General features: G+C 39.0%; 1 protein-coding gene across 1 annotated transcript; it reads left to right on the top strand.

Annotated features, from left to right (window-relative positions):
* Positions 1–1,258: 1,258 nt before the first annotated feature.
* Positions 1,259–18,591, top strand: LOC120437779 (E3 ubiquitin-protein ligase TRIM17-like; the record flags this gene model as incomplete). The annotated part of the gene is made up of 2 exons (XM_039608334.1): positions 1,259–1,850; positions 18,469–18,591. Coding segments are annotated over exons 1-2 (600 nt in total), but the record flags the coding sequence as incomplete, so codon positions are not given.
* Between the last annotated feature and the right edge of the window lie 11 nt (positions 18,592–18,602).

The raw sequence follows: 18,602 nt of genomic DNA, 5'->3' as shown, positions 1-18,602 counted from the left end.
AGAGAGAAGACGCAGCTTCTGCAGTATATGCCGAGCAAGTCCGTCACAGAGCAGAAGCAAGTAGTCTGTGACGGCTGCACACAGTGAGAGGAGATAAGAATTTTGTGTGTGGACAGTGTTATGGTCTTCAGACCAGTTGAATGTTCACTGTTTGTCCTCCAGACATAGGGACAAGCAAGTTTTGACAACTTATTGACCTGATTGATTGATTGTTAAGTGCTGAAATGTGAATAAAAAGTAAAAGATTTACATGTCAAAAATGAAATTAATCTTTTGTTTGAACTAAATATATCATCTTAACCAAAATAAGAAAAATGTCTTTAGTTTATTGCAAAGATGCATCGATTTTGTGGAGGAGTGGTGTAGTGATACAAAAGCTGCAATTTCTTAAATTTCATGAAAAAATAAATAAAAATGCGAATGGCCTAATTTCAAAAGCATGTTTTATGAGGAATACCTAGAATATGAAAATATTACAACCATTTGTTTTACAGATTTTCAAGAATAACAACTGCATTTATCACAAAAACGCACTGATTTTATTTTTCTTTCACTCGTGGAAGAGTGTAGGTATTGGTAGGTTGTGCATCCAAGGGTTAATTAATGGTAGGACGTTCTTGAGGAAACTTGTAGGAATGGGGTCTAAATTACACGCTTTGGATGAAGTAATTATTGAAGTTAACTCAGAAAGATCATTTGAAGAAAAAGAGTCTGAATTCATATCAGTGCTAATGAAAGTAGCTGTATATAATGTTAGGTCTGTCAGATGATTATGAGTAATCTTTTCTCTAATTTTTTTTTTTTTTGTCAGGCTGGCTAAGGTGATGAAGAGAAACCTTGGCTTTCTTATTTTCTTTAATCAGTGAGGAATAATAAGATGTTCTAGCTTTCCGAGGGGCTTTTATATAATGCAATAAACTCTTTCTCCAGGCTAAATGATGATCTTCTAAATTAGTGAGACATTATGTCCTTTCCAGATTACGAGTTATCTGCACGTTTGAAAGTTAGATCAGGGAGTCAAGTACTTCTGATATGAGGCAACCTTTTTCAGAAGACCTTGAGTATCATATGCAGATACAATTTAAAATTATTAATTAATTATTATTAATAATTAAGATAATTGACCTCTTTGGGAGCAGCGTTCAGGTAGCTGTTCTGCTCTGTTTTGGTACAAGGTATTGACGCAGATAATACTGGATGAATTATATCCAAGATTATCCAGTATTATCTACAGTATATACAGCACTGTTTGAATGTGAGTTTGAGCAAAAACACGACTCAAAGGAAGTTTCAGTGAAGGTCGTAGAAGAGGGAGGGGAGCCAGGACTGACTGTACTTCCTGTCTGCTGTTTTCAGCTTCACTCACAGACTCAATGGCTTCCAGATCAGAGGAGGATCTCTGCTGTCCGGTCTGTCAGGAGGTTTTCAGAGATCCTGTTCTTCTGTCATGTAGCCACAGCTTCTGTAAAGACTGTCTGAAGACATGGTGGGAAAAGAGAACAACACATGAGTGTCCAGTTTGTAACAGAAGATCTTCAAGGGATGAACCACCTTTAAACCGAGCTTTAAAGAACCTGTGTGAGTCAATCTTACAGGAGAGAGATCAGAGAGCTTCAGAGGCTCTCTGCAGTCTGCACTCTGAGAAACTCAAACTCTTCTGTCTGGACCATCAGCAGCCAGTGTGTGTCGTCTGCAGAGACTCAGAAAATCACACCAATCACAGATTCAGACCCATCGATGAAGCTGCACAACAACACAAGAAGACACTTCAGGAAACTCTGGAGCCCTTAAAGAAGAAGTTAAAGGTTTGCAAAGAAGTTCAAGTGAAGTTTGGTCAAACAGCAGAACACATTAAGGTCCAGGCCCGACACACAGAGAGGCAGATTAAGGAGCAGTTTAAGAAGCTTCAGCAGTTTCTAGCAGAGGAAGAGGAGGCCAGGCTGGCTGCACTGAGGGAGGAAGAGGAGCAGAAGAGTGGGATGATGAAGGAGAAGATGGAGGCTCTGAGCAGAGAGATAGCAGCTCTGTCAGACACAGTCAGAGCCACAGAGGAGGAGCTGAGAGCTGAAGACGTCTCATTCCTGCACAACTACAAGGCTGCAGTGGAAAGAGTCCAGCGCTGCCCCCTGCTGGATGATCCACAGCTGCCCTCAGGAGCTCTGATAGACCAGGCCAAACACCTGGGCAACCTGACCTTCAACATCTGGAACAACATGAAGGACATGGTCTCCTACACTCCTCTCATCCTGGACCCAAACACTGCTCATCCAGAACTCATCCTGTCTGAAGATCTGACCAGTGTGAGAGAAAGAGAGAAGCAGCAACTTCCTGATAATCCAGAGAGGTTTGATCGTTACAGCTCTGTCCTGGGCTCTGAGGGCTTTAACTCAGGGACTCACAGCTGGGATGTTGAAGTTGGAGACAGTAGGGAGTGGGACCTGGGTGTTTTAGCGGAGTCTGTGCAGAGGAAGGGAGACAAACTGTTTGGATTATGGATAATATGGTTTCATGTAGGTAAATACTACACACTCTCACCATCAGCTAGATCCACTGCTCTCTCAGTACGGAAGAAGTTCCAGAGAATCAGAGTGAAGCTGGACTGGAACAGAGGAAAGCTGTCATTCTCTGATCCTGATACTAACACACGCATACACACATTCACACACATTTTCACTCACAGGATGTTTCCATATATTGGCACTGTGGATAGTAAAGTGAAGGTGTTGCCATTGAAGGTGTCAGTGTCAGTGGAGCAGATGAGTTGAGGATGATTGTTAAAATGAATTGTTAAATCTTGTCATTTTTATGCTCTACATTGTTTCAAACTGTGTAAACAAAGACATTCCTTTGTTCCCCTCCCCAGCCTGCCGATGGTGGGGGAGGCTGTGTTTTATCACACACACATCCATGTGAAGATTCTGTTTGTTGTGTTTGGTAAACTTCCTGCCCTTTTATGGCTTCACCTGTGTTGTGTATGGTGAACCAATACAGGAATCAAGCCATATGTTGGGTGTGGGGGAGATTACCCTCTTTTGACCAAGGATTTTGTTAAAAACATTCTCACATGCACACACACACACACACACACACACACACACACGTTCTTGCACATGCATAGAAATGCATACACGTGCACACACATACACATAGTGCCTTGTCTTTTAGAACCATTGGGGGGGGGGTTACGGTGGGAGGTGCTTGTGTTGTGTTGTGTTGTGTAAACTGTAACTGTCATGGAAATAAATAGCTGCGAGGAGGGCTACACTCTGAAGGAGTTGGGCTGGAGACAGATGAGGAGCGTTAAGCTCCACAGCCTGGTTCTGACCAAGCCTTCTGTCAAGGGTTCAGAATTATTGAGGAGGAATCCAAAATAAGCACAGATCCAGCGTGTGCAATTAGACGGCATTTTAATGAATACACATGTGTGAGTCCGACCGCCGTGCAGATTTCAGCGTCGAACTAAACTTACAATCGTCAAACAAAGGTTTTATAGGGTTGGGGGTGATACTGCTCCCCCCCCCCCCTCTCAGACACAATACAGCATACGTCAACTCAAAACCACAAATGTTCTGTCAACAACCTTTAACATAGTTTTAAAAGAACATTGTCTTCGGGTCGGCGCTTCCCCTCAGCTCGTCTTCGCTGTCGCTTCTCTCTGGGACATCTGGTGCACTTCCTGGAACAGACTAACACGTACGCCTCGACTTTGCAGCCATAAGCAAAACATGACCAAACTCTTACCTACTAAATGAGTCTATCTAATTTGTGTGTGCGTGCACGTGCGGGGGCGCGTGCGTGCTATGTACTGCGTACGTGTCATGACCTCTCTTACTATATGTGTCTGTATGTGTGTCTCGCCCTTAAATGCTCTCACCTCTCACCCGTTGCACTTCTGACCTTTCACCAGAACAGAGGCTCATCCTTACATATAATAACCTAACTGGAACTATATATGTAATCTACTGAATAAATGTTATAATCAAAAAGCCTCTACTAAAAGCTTAATACAGTTTCATATCCTACTCACAGTACTTGCATTCAGAGTCTGCTTTCAGTTTCACTTCTGCAAAAGCCTGCAACTTCAAAAGCCTATAACTTCCTGTCTCATTTTCGAGTTACTCTACGTGGGGCCTTTTCTTTCACCATGCAGTCTGCATACAAACATTTAAGATTATAAATTCAACTCAACAGCTTAAAGTGGTTCTTCTTGAACCTGCAATAAAGACTAATATAATACCAATATATTTGAACATCTGAATGCAATATCAATACCTCTTGTATCAATACTTCTTGTATACATATGCTTGCTATATGATTATGATGCAACAGTAATGACAGTAATAACAAAATAATAAAAATAGAATTAATAAAATAAAATAATAAATGGAAATAGTAAAAATGACAAAAACAACACTTCGTTCCCAACACTTCCCTCGCTAGTGAGTAAAAGACCGGTTGACGATGTTCTGTCTTGTCTTCGTCCTTCACGAGAATAAGTTTCTAAACTAGCGGGGTCTGTGGAAGCTAGGGCTGCCACGATTAGTCGACTAGTCACGATTACGTCGACTATCAAAATCGTCGACGACTAATTTAATAGTCGACGCGTCGTTTGAAGCTTTGTAAGATCCCAAAAGATGCAGGAATAAGTAGTAGGATTTAAGAGTGTAATAACGGACTGAAACAGAAGATGGCAGCACTGCATGTACAAGGATGCCAGCTGCCGTTAAACCCCGAAGAAGAAGAAACTGTCCCAGAATTCATAGCGCAGCTCAGCTCAGTTTCCAACAATGGCGGCAGCTAGTTAGTTTTAATGTTACTGTTATTATTCTTTCTGGGTCACAAAATAAACGTTTAACATATTTTCAGGCGAGAATGTAACTGTGTAAACTTCAAATATCTGCTCAGTTTATCAAGACACCACATATTTGCAAAAGCGCTCCGACGCTTTCGACGCGTCTGTTACCCACTAGCTCCATAGCTAGCCGGGGCAAGGCTCACTAGAGCCGGTGAGAACACCGGACTCCCGGCTAATCTTTCGCTACTCAGGTTAAACATGATATATAAGCCACTTAGATAACTTAAAAATGTTATTGTTTGGCTTTTTCAGTATTTTATTTGTTCATGAGTAAATCGGTTTGGCTGAAAGTTATAGTTTTACACAGCTGAATAAACGTCAAGCAGACACCTGATTATCAGAAGTGTGAGATGCTCCAGAATATACTCCGTGTCCTGTTATATTTTAGATAGCAAGGAGCAGACGGCTGCGTTTATTAAACTCCACCAAAACAATCTGCAAATTTCATTTAAATTTAATAAACTATCATCTTGTCTTCATTTTTAGTTAGCACATACCTTAAACACTTAAAGTTGTAAGCTAATGATAGTTATATAAGAGCAGATGCATGCTGGTGCAATAAGCTGTACGTTTTACGTTCAATGGATGCATGATCTGATTAGTCGACTAATCGCAAAAATAATCGGTGACTAGTCGACTATCAAAATAATCGTTTGTGGCAGCCCTAGTGGAAGCGCAGACTCAACAATGATGATATTTCTAATGTTGTTTCCTGTCAGTGAATTGAAGCTGTTAAACTGCAGCTGTCCTCCTGCTGCCTCGTTGTTCCAAAGCTCTTTGTTTCTCTTTTAGTTCTCACTGTTTCTTTCTGTTTCTGCTGTCCACCTTTTCACATGGAAAATCATTTCACTGTTTCTCACTGAATGACTCCCCAAACTAGATTTGAAATTCTTTCAAGTTTCTAATCATTACAAGTGATTCATGTTTCTATTTGATGTGTGTAAATGGAGATGATTAGTTTGCTGGGATATGGACTGACATGTGTGGATAATGTATGGCACAATTATGGGATAATGTAGCATGCATAATGATTGATTCAAAATTTCACATTTATACAAGACTACAGTGGTTTTGTATATAATTTTGTATATAAAACTGTTTATATGAGCCTTCCAACATATTTCATAGTCAACTGTCATGGATAAAAGTTGATATACATAAACTCCATTTCAACATTATTCAAAACAATTTTGACTTTAGTTTTTCATTAGGCTGTTACTAAATATTGTGAATGTTGTTATAATTTAGTGGTAATATATTTAGATGAAATAATTTCTAAATATATGGGTTTTCCATTGTACCCAAAATAGGTTTCAAGCTTTTACAGAGCAATGTGAATTAGAATCATTTGCACATAATAAAGTTATTTTTAACAACTTACATGCATTACATGTGTCATTTATGTACTATGTACAATGTTAATACTTTAGGGCTTAGCTATAATTTAGCAAATTACATTACAAGTGTGTGTTACCCCTCTAACATTATATCTTCCCATCTGTGTCATTGGTAATCGATGAGCTACAGTGTCAAATGCTTTTTTTTTTTAATTCAGAAACTGCTCTTATAGCATATTTCTGGGTAACTACAACTACATTACCTATGTCTTAAAGCTGCATTATAGCCACTGAGCTAAACCTATTTAAAGCCATACTGGCACTCAATAAGTAAACTGTATTTCGTAATGAAATTAAACCTTTGTAAAAGCAACTTTTTTATCTTAAGGAAATGGGAACCCAGGAAGAGATGTGTATCTCTCATCTTATATATTGAAATGCCTTTTGTTGTTTACATTTGACCGATTCCTGGTTTTCTTTTACATTGTGTTTTGGGTACCCACATCAGTTCCAGTTCAGTCAGTGAACTTTTTATTCTTGCATTATTTTTTTATTTAATTTATTTTTCATGAACTGCTATAATAAAAAGGGGTAGAGAATTGTGGGTAATTTCTCAATCTATACATTATTTATTTGCATCCACAATCCTATTTGTCATGGTCCTGGATCGGTGACCCAGTGTTTTGATTTTTGTTTAATTATTAAGCTTTGATTTATTCACAGTTTATCATTACTAGTCTTTTGGTTCAGGGTTTTGTGATTTCCAGTCCTTAAGTTTTGTCTTTTTGTTCCTTCTGGTTTCTAGTCAGTCGGTGTGTTTTCCTGCTTTTATTTGTATTTTGTCCTGTACAATAAATAAATTTACTCACAGCCAAGCTAACATCAGTGCCTGCATCTTCACACCCCTCATCCCTTGACGCTCTGTCTTGCAGATCATGACTATTAGCTAGTGTTGGCCAAATGAAGATTTCTGAAGCTTGTATTGACAAACGGTTCGTTACCCGAAGCTTTCAACACATCCTTCTGTGATGACATCTTGTGGCCAAAAATATGAAGAGCAGCTTCAATCTACAAAATAAAACAAACTGCTTCATTAAGATTACCCACGAGGAGTTCACAATTCTGTGGGCCACCGTAGCCTTGCTTTGAACATTTTTGTTTTGAGGTGAAGAAATTGTGTTTTATTTGTTTAATAAATAATTTTGATCAATAAACTTTCCTCATTTAAACATGTGCCATGGTGTGGTCTGTCTTTACTTGTGACTTCTTGATGTTTGTAGATGCGATAGATGAAAAATACATATAATATACATATAATAATGTACAACACGTTATGGAGTATGCTTCTGCTGTGAGGTCCTGCATCCAGGTACTTGTGCAATTAATCTCTGGACATATGTTTATAAATAATATTATATTAGGCCAATTTTCTCATACATATTTTTGACCTGGGGGTGGAATTGATTGTGAACTGGAAAGGGAAAATGGTTATGGACTTGCAAAGTAAAAACATGATGCATTTAGGGTCATCCTGTTTGTTTTTTACTTAGGAAGAGAATTTATTCCACTGTTCTTTCTTGGAGATAATTTCTCCTGCCGTAGAGAAAATTCTCTCATATGGAACAGAAGAGGCTGGAGTGCAAAGAAACTGGTAGAGATGCAGGTATAGGGTCCTACTGGGTCCCACAGACTATTAAACTATTGCTGCACATTTTGTAGAATAACATTTTAAGATTATTTTAAAAATACATATTTTTTTATTATATTAAATTCAAGTCAAATGGAAAGTTTTCTAAATATATATAATGATATTTATATTATCAAAAGCCGATTTTTGACATTTTAGGTTTTTCATGTTTTCAGATATAATAAACAGGCACGTCTAATAATACTTGTTGGTTTATTTCTGTGTTTCTTATATTATTACCTTTCCTTAAATAATTTTTTTAAATCACAAAAACATTATTAATGATGACAATGTTGAAATATGATTCCTGTAGATTGATGACAGTCTTGTGGTTTGATGGCGTAAAAAAAGATACCATACCATTAAAAATGGTCTGACACAATTTTTCGTTACTTAAAATCATGCCACTCACTCACTGTCTCTCTCTCTCTCTCTCTCTTACACACACACACACACACACACACACACACACACACAAATATACGCATATTGATTCCTTATTCAGTTATAGTGTTATTATATATTTTATCATGTACAGAATTCTTTGTTCAGACTACAAAATTCCATACCACAACACTATTTTGTTAAAGCATTTCTCACAGTATTCCCCTTTTTACACTTTCTTATATCAACTTTTTATAAAAACTATTAATTTGAAGTTTTAATGAATCATCAATTATGGTCATAAAACATCAGAGTTTACCAAAGCTAAAGACTTTGATAACTCAGCTGGCTTTAGCGGGCCTTTGCTGTGTGGAGTTGTGTGTTTTGTGTGGATTTTCTCTGGGTACTCTGGCTTCCTCCCACAGGCCAAAAGCATGCAATTAGTGGGGGTTAGGTTAACTGGTGAATCTAAACAGCCCACAGGTGTGAAGCAAATTGTTTTCTGTCTCTCAATGGTTGTGTTCCAATTCAGTGGCTGCATCCTTCTGAGGACCATGCCTTCATGGTCTATGTGGGCCGGGTCCTTTGAAGGCCGAAAAGGCTGGAAGTGTGAGGCTGTGAAATTGGACGGTCTAGCCTTCAGATTTGCCGGTGGAGCCAGTCTCGGTGGAGTTTAATAAACTCAGCTGTATGTTCCTTGCTAGACATATATATATATATATATATATATATATATATATACCGCACCCAGTGCTCCGATATTCATGTAACCCCTTCCGCCAGGGTTACTTGCGTAGTAGCATTCCAACAACGCCCTGTTTTCGTCTCTTGCCCACCGTGGGTAACAGACGTCTCTGAATACGTCGACACACTTTTGCAAATATGTGATCTCTTGATCACAGATGTTTGAAGTTTACACAGCTAAGTAATATTTCAAACTCATTAGCTGATGATTAATAAAGTATTGAAAAGAGTAATGTTGCAACTAAGTAGCTGCTGCCATTCTTGGAAACTGGAATTGGCTGGCCTGTGCTATGAATTCTGTGATAGGTTGGGCCACGAAGGATACACATGACCCATCCCTCAATTTTGGGGAAATGAAAGACACATTTGTCGGCCGCATTTGGAGCAGCCTTCGAATTAGGACAGCCTTCGTCGTTATGTAATCAGCCTTCAATTGCAGCTTCAGGAAGATGCTCCACTTGAATTGGGACATAGCATTTGTGAGACCTGCAAAAGACTGGTGACCTCTCCAGAGTGCCTCTTGGCCTATGGTCGCTGGAATTGGCTGGACAAATAAATGGTTTTTATTGAAAGAAAACAGTTGCATTACTTGGATAAAGTAACTATAAAAACATAGTAATCTTTGAATAAGGAAAGAATCATACATATTTTATTAGTAGTTGAAGGACTATTATTATATTATTATACAGTTACTGGCAGATGCAAACAAAACCCACCTGAGATTTGCAGGATACTGAAATGTAGGAGCAGATTCAGAGTTTTAAGGAGGAGTTTAAGAGAGAAAGACTGAGCAGTGGAGCCTCAGGATAGCCTTACATAAATACAAGAAATTATGTGAGGTTGTGTTTTCACTGTTTCACACTGATCCGGTTAAGCAAAGGTTCTCCACCATTAAGGAGAAACCCAAATCAATGTTCCATGGAATACTACTACTACTACTACTACTACTACTAATAACAATAATAATAATAATAATAATAATAATAATAAATACTGCATCAAATCAATAAACAACAATATTTAATGACCATAATAAAAATAAAATTTTGAACTCTCAAAATATTGCTACACCACTACATTTGATTCATAAGTTCTGTCACATCATTTTACCTTTTTATACTCTTCATTGCTTTTTTAAAAAAAATACATTTTTCACAGCATTATCGATTTAAATGTACATGTGGACTAGTCATAGCAGTCATACCACCATTAGTGATACAATTAGCACTGAAAAAAGCCCCCGTAGCTGCACACTAACGCAGGAATGAGGTAACTTCAAAAAACAAACAGAGCCGGAAATAAACCACATTATCTAAAAGTTTAAAACAACTATAGCAACAGAGATGTGATGTAAAGTCAATTTCACCTGTCAGAAAACAAAACTAAAGCTATATCAACAAAGAGCATGGCTACAAGACTAGCTAGCCATGCTAGCTAAGTTGAACTAAACTGACCAAAAACAGTTGCAGCACACTTACTGCCTACACTCACAACACTGAATCTCCTCTTTCAGTCTACACAGTGTTGTCTCAGGTTACAGTTATCCCAAACAACACAACTTGTTTTAACTGATGAGCTTCTAATTCATTATTACTCTCTTGACTTCTTACAAAGGGGTGGGATTTCATTTTCCTAGCCAATGTTATTCTATAGGTATTCTAGCCAGCCACTACTTATTGGAGGACACGCCTCTACCCATCTGCCTAGAAAGAGGGGTGGGGGGAGCAGTGGAGGAATATATGGATTACTGACAGCATTGCCTACTTTAGCAGTTTCTTCTCTTGTGTTTAACAGAGGCCACTCCCTGCTGCTCTGTGGGCAAAGTTACACATCACACTGTGTCATATGGGTACTTTGTTAGCTGTGGATAATTCATTGCTCATTCATTAAATGACCCATTTCTCCAAATGTAAAAGACAATCATTACAAAATATTTCAGAAGGTTTTTGTGTTTCATGTGATTAGGTGTATATTTGAGATGTGCACTCATTTAAATCTAAACTTTAGAAAATATTTTTCTCTTGAACCCAAAAGCATCTGGGTACATCAAAATATATTTAAAAAAATCTCAGAAAACATTTCATCTTAAGACACTTTTTCACTCAGAGGATGTTTCCCAACACTTCAGACGAGGATGACGTAGAGATAAGATTGACCCTTGTAAAAACAGGGTGGGAAATGGTCAGGAGCTGAAACTCCCAAACCCTTCATCCAGTTTAAGTGTGGATACCCTCAAATGCAGCTTTAAGTCTAAACATTATGTCCATTATATAACTATAATTAAAATGTGTTTCAGTAAGCAGGTAAAAAGACTAAACTTGACAGTGTCCAAATATATAATGTCCCAACTGTGTATTACTGCGCTAATGGCACCATAAAAGCATGTCAATAATTAATGTGGACTTTTGTATGTCAAACACACTCATCTGTATTTGTGTATGTGAGAAAAAAAAGTGAATGTGAGGTGATGGCCCAGAAGAGAGCTGCTCAGACTTTCTTTTTCCTTTCCTTTTTTCCTTTTTGAAAGGAAACAGTCAACATTAACTGCCACGCCACTGACGACACAACCAGCCGAGGAGCTTCACACCAGCCAGTGAGTACAAACTGAGAGAACTGGGATAGTGTCATGATCCGTTTGACCCAGCGTTTTGTGTTTTTCTATTTAGTGTGATTTTTGGTTCTGTTCTTCCTCCGTTTAGTGTTTACTCTGTTCAGCCCGTGTGTGTCCTTGTATGTGTAGTTCCTGTTTTATTGTGAAGGTCTGTGTCTTATGTCAGTGCGTTCTGTTTACGTTTTCCCCTGCCTCGTCAGTTGTGATGTCTTCCAGGTGTGTTTCCCTCCTGTTTCCCTTCCCCTGATTCCTGGCGTGTGTATTTATAGTGTGTGTTACCTCGTCCTCGTTGCTGGTTCGTCTGTGTTGTTTCCCCTCGGTCTCCCTGCATCTCTCCATGTGTATTTCCCTGGACCTCCCTGCATCTTCGTTTCTGGTTTGTTTTGTTAGTTTTACCCAGTTTAGGTTTTCCTGTTCATGTCACCTGCCATTTCTGTTGATTTGCACTCCCGTCAATAAATATTCACCTGCACCTGAGCTGCTGCTTCTGGTCCTAAATAATTCCCACACGGCTTGCACCCGCAAACCGTGACAGATAGAGGGTTTCATAGCTGGTGGGTGGGAAGGGGGGCACTACATTTACAGCCAGTTTGTCTTCACTGACCTGGCTCTGGTCACTCTGAGCAGATCTCTGTCTCAGGCCTCACCTGTGACATCATAACAGGGCCATTGTTTATATACGAGGTAAAAAAAAAAATGTTTGTTCAGATATAAATGAGGTTGGCACTGTACACACCACTGCCTAAGGCAACAAGGATTTTATGTTTTATTAAAGTTGGTTGAAATGTTTCATCGTAAGTGTGATCAGGTCCAGCTGTGCTTACTCTGGTGGACTTGATACCTGATATCAGCAAGTTAAACCAAAAGGAAGAGTTTTTCCCAATAATGATTCCTTCTGTTTGTTTCAGGAAACGAAGGGATTTGTTGAATATTTTTTCTTATATAGAGCCATGTAGCTGTGCAAATGTGTTAATCAGAAGTGTAGGGAGTATTATGTTATTCACAGTCATTTGTGTTGAGTTTGAGATTTCTTAATTGATTCAGATGAGTTTTAAAGTTAGACTTCATTCAGTATCAGGAACTAAAATGCTCCACACGTGCATTTAAAACAACCCCAACAGCAGTTTTACAGGTAGAAATGGGTGAGATGCTACTAGAAATCACAAGAAAGCAGCTAATACTCAATTATTGGGCAAATCTGCAGGGCCATGGACAGGATCACCCAACACAAGATATACTCAAATCTTGCTGCGAAAAAGAAAGGCAGGAAACAAAGAGCTTTGCATGAACCTTGACTGGGAGAGCAATAGAACTTAAACTGAATCAGTTCAACATGAATCAAAGAGTGCCATTACCAGCAATTCTGTTAGCTGTTCATGGGTAGAAGACACAAGACTGTTAAAAACAGTCATTTGTTCAGACTCAAGCTCGCCATTGGTTGGTTTACAGTGTAGCCACTCAGAAAGTAAAGCAGGTGTTCTACCAGAGGTTCAGCAAATGCTTTACATAATACACATGATGGGACTTACAGTTGTGTTTTTATGGATTCCAGCTCAGTATGGATGCAGGATAACGGAAATGAAATGAGGTGGAATGAATACTACAGATACTACAGAATACTACAGATTCTGTAGTACAGAACTACAGAATGTACATAAGGTGCAGTTGCAGTCTGGCAGCGGGAGCAGTGTGACAGTGGGATCTGAAGGTCGTCCTGTTTGGTGGTGAGGATGTCTGGGATTATGCTGTTGAAGCAGAGCTGCAAACACCCCTAAAACAGGCCACTTAACCCCTGAATTTGGAATAAGTCATCTCTTTCTATGCAACATCCTCCAATGATTTGTTACTCTTGTGTGTTACTAGTTTGGCTTGAATTGATTTGATGTTTGAAGTACAGATATTAGTGTAAATATGTATGGAGTAAAAGAGTAGATTCAGGATATTTATTATTATTATCCTGATAATTATCATTCAGATAATTATTAATGTTAAACTTTTCTATAAGTCACAAAAAGTTGACATACGTACAGATGAATAGAATCAACTATTTAGGATTTCCTTGCCTGGATTACTGAGCATGCCTCAAGACTTCTAGAAAAGTCTTGAGGCATGCTCACTTTCCCTCACTGCTAGAAGAAACAGTGGCAAACCTCCATCCCATTCCTTTCCAGACTCAAGACAGAATTTTCGCATCATAGATTTTAATGTCTGGTGAAAACGTTCTAGTGCCCCTTGTGACTCGGGATGATATGCACTAGACTTGTGATGCTAGATACCTAGTGATCATAAGACTTGAGCAAAAATCTTAGACATGAAATCAGAGCCTTGGTCTGTTTTGGCAGATTTTGGCAGCCCAAAAATACAAAAGAAGTTCACCAAAGCCTTAACAACAGATTTAACTTTAAGGCCACGTAACAGAATTTCTTCAGGGAAACGCGTAGCAATGCACATTAAAGTCAGAAGATACTGATATCCCGATTTTGTCTTAGGAAGTGGACCAACATAGTTGATAAGTATGCTCAAAAGGTTCCCCTAAAACTGGAATAGGGTCTAATGGGGCAGGTGGTATGGTTTGGTTAGGCTAACCACTGATTTCACAGGTGTGACATGAACGACAGTACTTGGCCACGTCAGTCTTCAATCCTGGCCCAAAAAATGGCACAGAATGCGGTGGTAGCCTTTCCTAATACCCAAATGTCCAGAAAAATTGTCATGGGCAAGACTGAGAACATGGTGACGATAGTGTTGAGGCACAAGAACCTGTTTAAACACATTCCAGCATAAATCACCAGATGTAGGCGGGTACCAGGTACGCATTAGCACATCATCCTCAACAATATAAACACGAGGGTTCTGGTCACTAGTGTTGCCAGCTAAAAAACAAGTCACGAGGGTCAGGTCACGGTGTTGTGCCAGAACAAAATCCTTTTCGCTAACTCCCAAAGGCAGGTGAGATGTCACTGATGGACTAGTGGACAGCATTGTCTCAGAGTCATCTACCAGTGGGTCACAGGTTTTAGATTCAGACTCTGGTTCAGAATCAGTACAAAGAAAAGAGTCAGACAAATCAACATCACCATACTTTCGCTTGTGTGAGCAGCTTACAACGCAAGCAGGAAAAACAGATGGCAAGCACTTAGCAAAAGGATCTGACGACAAAGAATTAGATACAGGATTCTCAATTACCCTCGGAGTACAAAACACTTTTCCATTCGCTAGGTCATTTCCCATAATCATCCCAGAACCACAGAAAGACTCATCAGAAAAAGGTGGAATGCATGCCAAAATGAGTGTCTGTGCAGCAAAATCATGATCACCACGCCATCCTTCAGTTTCTCAGTCAATAAAACAAATCCTTCCGACACAAAAAGGACGGTAACTATTATCAAGGCTGTCACTTCTCGTGTCATTGCCAATTGAAGTGGATGTAGACATTGAATGAACAAAATCAACACTTTTTGGCTTCTTTGAACTTTGAGCATGCTCCTTGCCCTGAAGCGATGGGGAAACTGCGGCAAGATGGACGGTTTCATGACAATAAAAACATTTGCAATCTGACATAGCAACAACAGCAGAATGTGCCTTTCGCTTACAAGAAACCTTAAAACGTTGGCAATACAAATTCATTGGCGTGGACAGCAGGTTTAGACAGTAACCCTACCTTTTGTTTATTCAGGAATACCACAATATTCTCTGGGAGACATGTCTTAAACTCCTCTAACAGGATTAATTCTCTTAGCTGAGTAGTTCTCCACTTTACTAGCTTTACTAGCAGCTAACCACTTATCAAATAAGAGAGTTTTCTCTCATGCAAACTCCACAAACCTTTGTCTGTCGCACTTATTACATGAACTAAATTTTTGGCCATACGCCTCCAGAACCAATTCATAAGCCTGTAGAATAGTGGACTTGACAGCCTCATAATTCAGACTGTCAGCAATGGACAGACTTGCACAAACTTCCTGCGCTCTTTCCACTAATTTACATTGCAACAACAGACTCCATACAGCTTTAGGCCATTTTAAGGTGGCTGCAATACGCTCAAAAGTAGTAAAATAAGAGTCAACCTCTCCCTCCCTAAAAGGAGGTACTTAGACAACTGCTTGCTGGTGTTAAACTGGTCAACAACAAAAGTGTCGGAGGTTTAACTTACAGGAACAGGAACAGTGCCATTGAGCCGAGCATAGCTCTTATGCAAAGATGCATAAGGTCTTTGCCCTTAGACTCCAACTCTACCTCTTTCCAATGAAGAGCAAGCTTGAGAGCACACTTACACATATGCAGAGTAACACAAACAGTTTGGAAGTCAGGGACCGGGTCTGAGTCTGCTGTCAATTGGAGCACTCTCGCACTTGTTCCCTTCTCTCTCTCCTCCTAGTAGCTGTCGGAGCGGCTTGTTAAATGCAGTCACATGATCCACGGTCCAATCAGCAGCCCATTGCTCTTCATTAGAGGAATAACCTGCAGAGATTTTTAAAACACAGTACAGAAGAAACACAACAACAGCTAACACAGACCTCTTTTGGCCGCGTGTGGTAACAGTTTTGTTTGTTGTTGTGGTCATTTTCACCCTGACGCTTTTTGAGTTCAATAAAACACCTGGCTGTCGTAAAACCGTAATCCTGTGGCAGCGTTGGTTTCTTCTTGTGTTAAGAGCAGGGCGTGTGGGCATTCTTTCATTTTTTGTTTTTTTGTGTTGCGCTCCGGTTTCTCCTAGGCCGAGGTGTGACATAATTGTTTGACATTGTTTTTCTATAGAAATTAAGGTTTAGGTTTCCTGAAAGTTCAAAACAGTTATGCATAAATTTAATGGTACAAGTCAGCAAAACATATAATTTAGATATAAACTGATATTACGGTAAAGACTTGTTTGTGAATTATGCTGTGATAGCAGCATAATTTAATGAAAACATAAAACTGTTACTTCCAAATATTATGACAGTGAAAATTAAAGAAAGCGCTACGTCCAGATGAACAGAATGAATTTTGTGTGATTTCCTTATCTGGATGACTGAGCATGCATCAAGACAAAAAGTTCTGCTCTGTTTCTTCATTCACGGATATTAAATGAAATTAAATGTTAAACCAAAAAGCAGACTAATCGAGTAGAAATGGAAGAATTCAGAATCTTTCTTAGAATCTTTAGACATTTTATTTTTAACATTTCAACAATTTCATGGTTATTTAACGCATTACTTTCAGCACATTCAAATACAGAGACTTCACTTTCTAGCACACAGATATTTTTATGTCATGTAATCACTGTAAATTATTTTTTCTCTTCTTTTAAATACAAATGTTTGTTTACATAAGTTTGATACATAAGAGCATTTTAATTATACTTTGAAATTCACAACTTTAAATTCCCTCCCAGGGGTTTTAAGGACATCTATATTTTTTCTCACACCTGGGAAGCTTCTTCTCTTCCCTTTAATGCAGATCTTCCCTCTACGTTTAGAGTGGATTTACATGATTCAGTTTAAAAAACAAAAGAAGAATTACAAAAAGCACTCTGAGATTGCAAACCCCTGCAAAGCAGCTCACTCTCTGGGCTGTATTTACTTTTAGGGCAGTAGTATTGTATATTGAATTTATTCATTGTTTTTCTTAGTCATTTTTAAATGTACTTTAAGTTTGTAGTGAAGTAAACACCAGTGCATGGTTCTGTTGAAATGTATTGAATTAATGTACTTAATTTTAAGTTTAATTAATTTGTAATTTTTTTTTTAAAGCTAGAAGACATTTTGTGTCCAAAAAGGTTGATTCTGTTCATCTGGATGTATCGTTTTCAGTGGTCGAAATGTTTCATCAGTCATCCAAGTGACTTCTTCAATCTCAGCTGACTGCAGGTTTTCCCAACCTTATAAAGATAAGATAAGATAGACTTTATTGATCCCACAGTGGGGAAATTTGTGTGTTAATTCAGCTCAGATAGATAGCAGAAGAAAATATAAAAAAAATACCAATACAAACATACAAAATAAATACAATAATAAACTATATACAATGGTAGCATACACAGGTTGTGATTATGGATAGATGGTTGTGGAAATGCAATAAATAAAATTAACTATTCTACCACTACTATTACTATGTAAGTAATGGATATCTAAAAGTATAGACATGTACACACACACACACGGAAACACAAATATACATATGTATAAATATACATACACATATACCTGCACATGTCCATACATATAGATGGTGCATTAACAATGAAGTGGTGACCGTGGATGTTCACAATGTCCAGTGAGTTATGACATCGTGATTAAGGAGTTATAAAGCTAATTGCTGTTGGGATGATCTGCGAAAGTGCTCCTTCCTACAGCATGGGTGTTTCAGTCTGTGACTAAAGGAGCTGCTCAGCACACTCACAGACTCATGCAGAGGGTGATGTGGCTTGTTCATGATGGATGTCAGCTTTACTAACATCCTCCTCTTGCCAACCACCTCCACAGACTCCAGAAGACATCCGAGCACAGAGCTAGACCTCCGCACCGGTTTGTCAATCCTGCTCCTGTCCCTGTCCATGCATCCGCTCCCCAGGCCACTGCATAGAAAAGGGCAGATGCTACCACAGTGTCATAGAATGTCCTTAACAGAGTCCTGCAGACTCCAAAGGACCTCAGTCTCCTCAGCAGGTGGAGTCAACTCTGGCCCTTCTTATATTGGACGTCTGTATTTGTAGTCCAGTGTAGTTTATTGTTGAGGTGAACACCCAGGTACTTGTCAGAGTCCACTATCTCAATGTCTTTTGCTTGGATGTTCACCACTGTTGTTGGGGGTAACTTCCTCCTGAAGACTATGACCATCTCCTTTGTCTTGATGGCGTTGAGCAGAACACATTAAGGTCCAGGCCCGACACACAGAGAGGCAGATTAAGGAGCAGTTTAAGAAGCTTCAGCAGTTTCTAGCAGAGGAAGAGGAGGCCAGGCTGGCTGCACTGAGGGAGGAAGAGGAGCAGAAGAGTGGGATGAT

The sequence above is a fragment of the Oreochromis aureus genome, linkage group 3 (genome assembly GCF_013358895.1).
Source record: "Oreochromis aureus strain Israel breed Guangdong linkage group 3, ZZ_aureus, whole genome shotgun sequence".
NCBI lineage: Eukaryota > Metazoa > Chordata > Actinopteri > Cichliformes > Cichlidae > Oreochromis > Oreochromis aureus.
The sequence above is the reverse complement of the archived record's forward strand: the minus strand, read 5'-3'. Positions and strand labels throughout refer to the sequence as shown.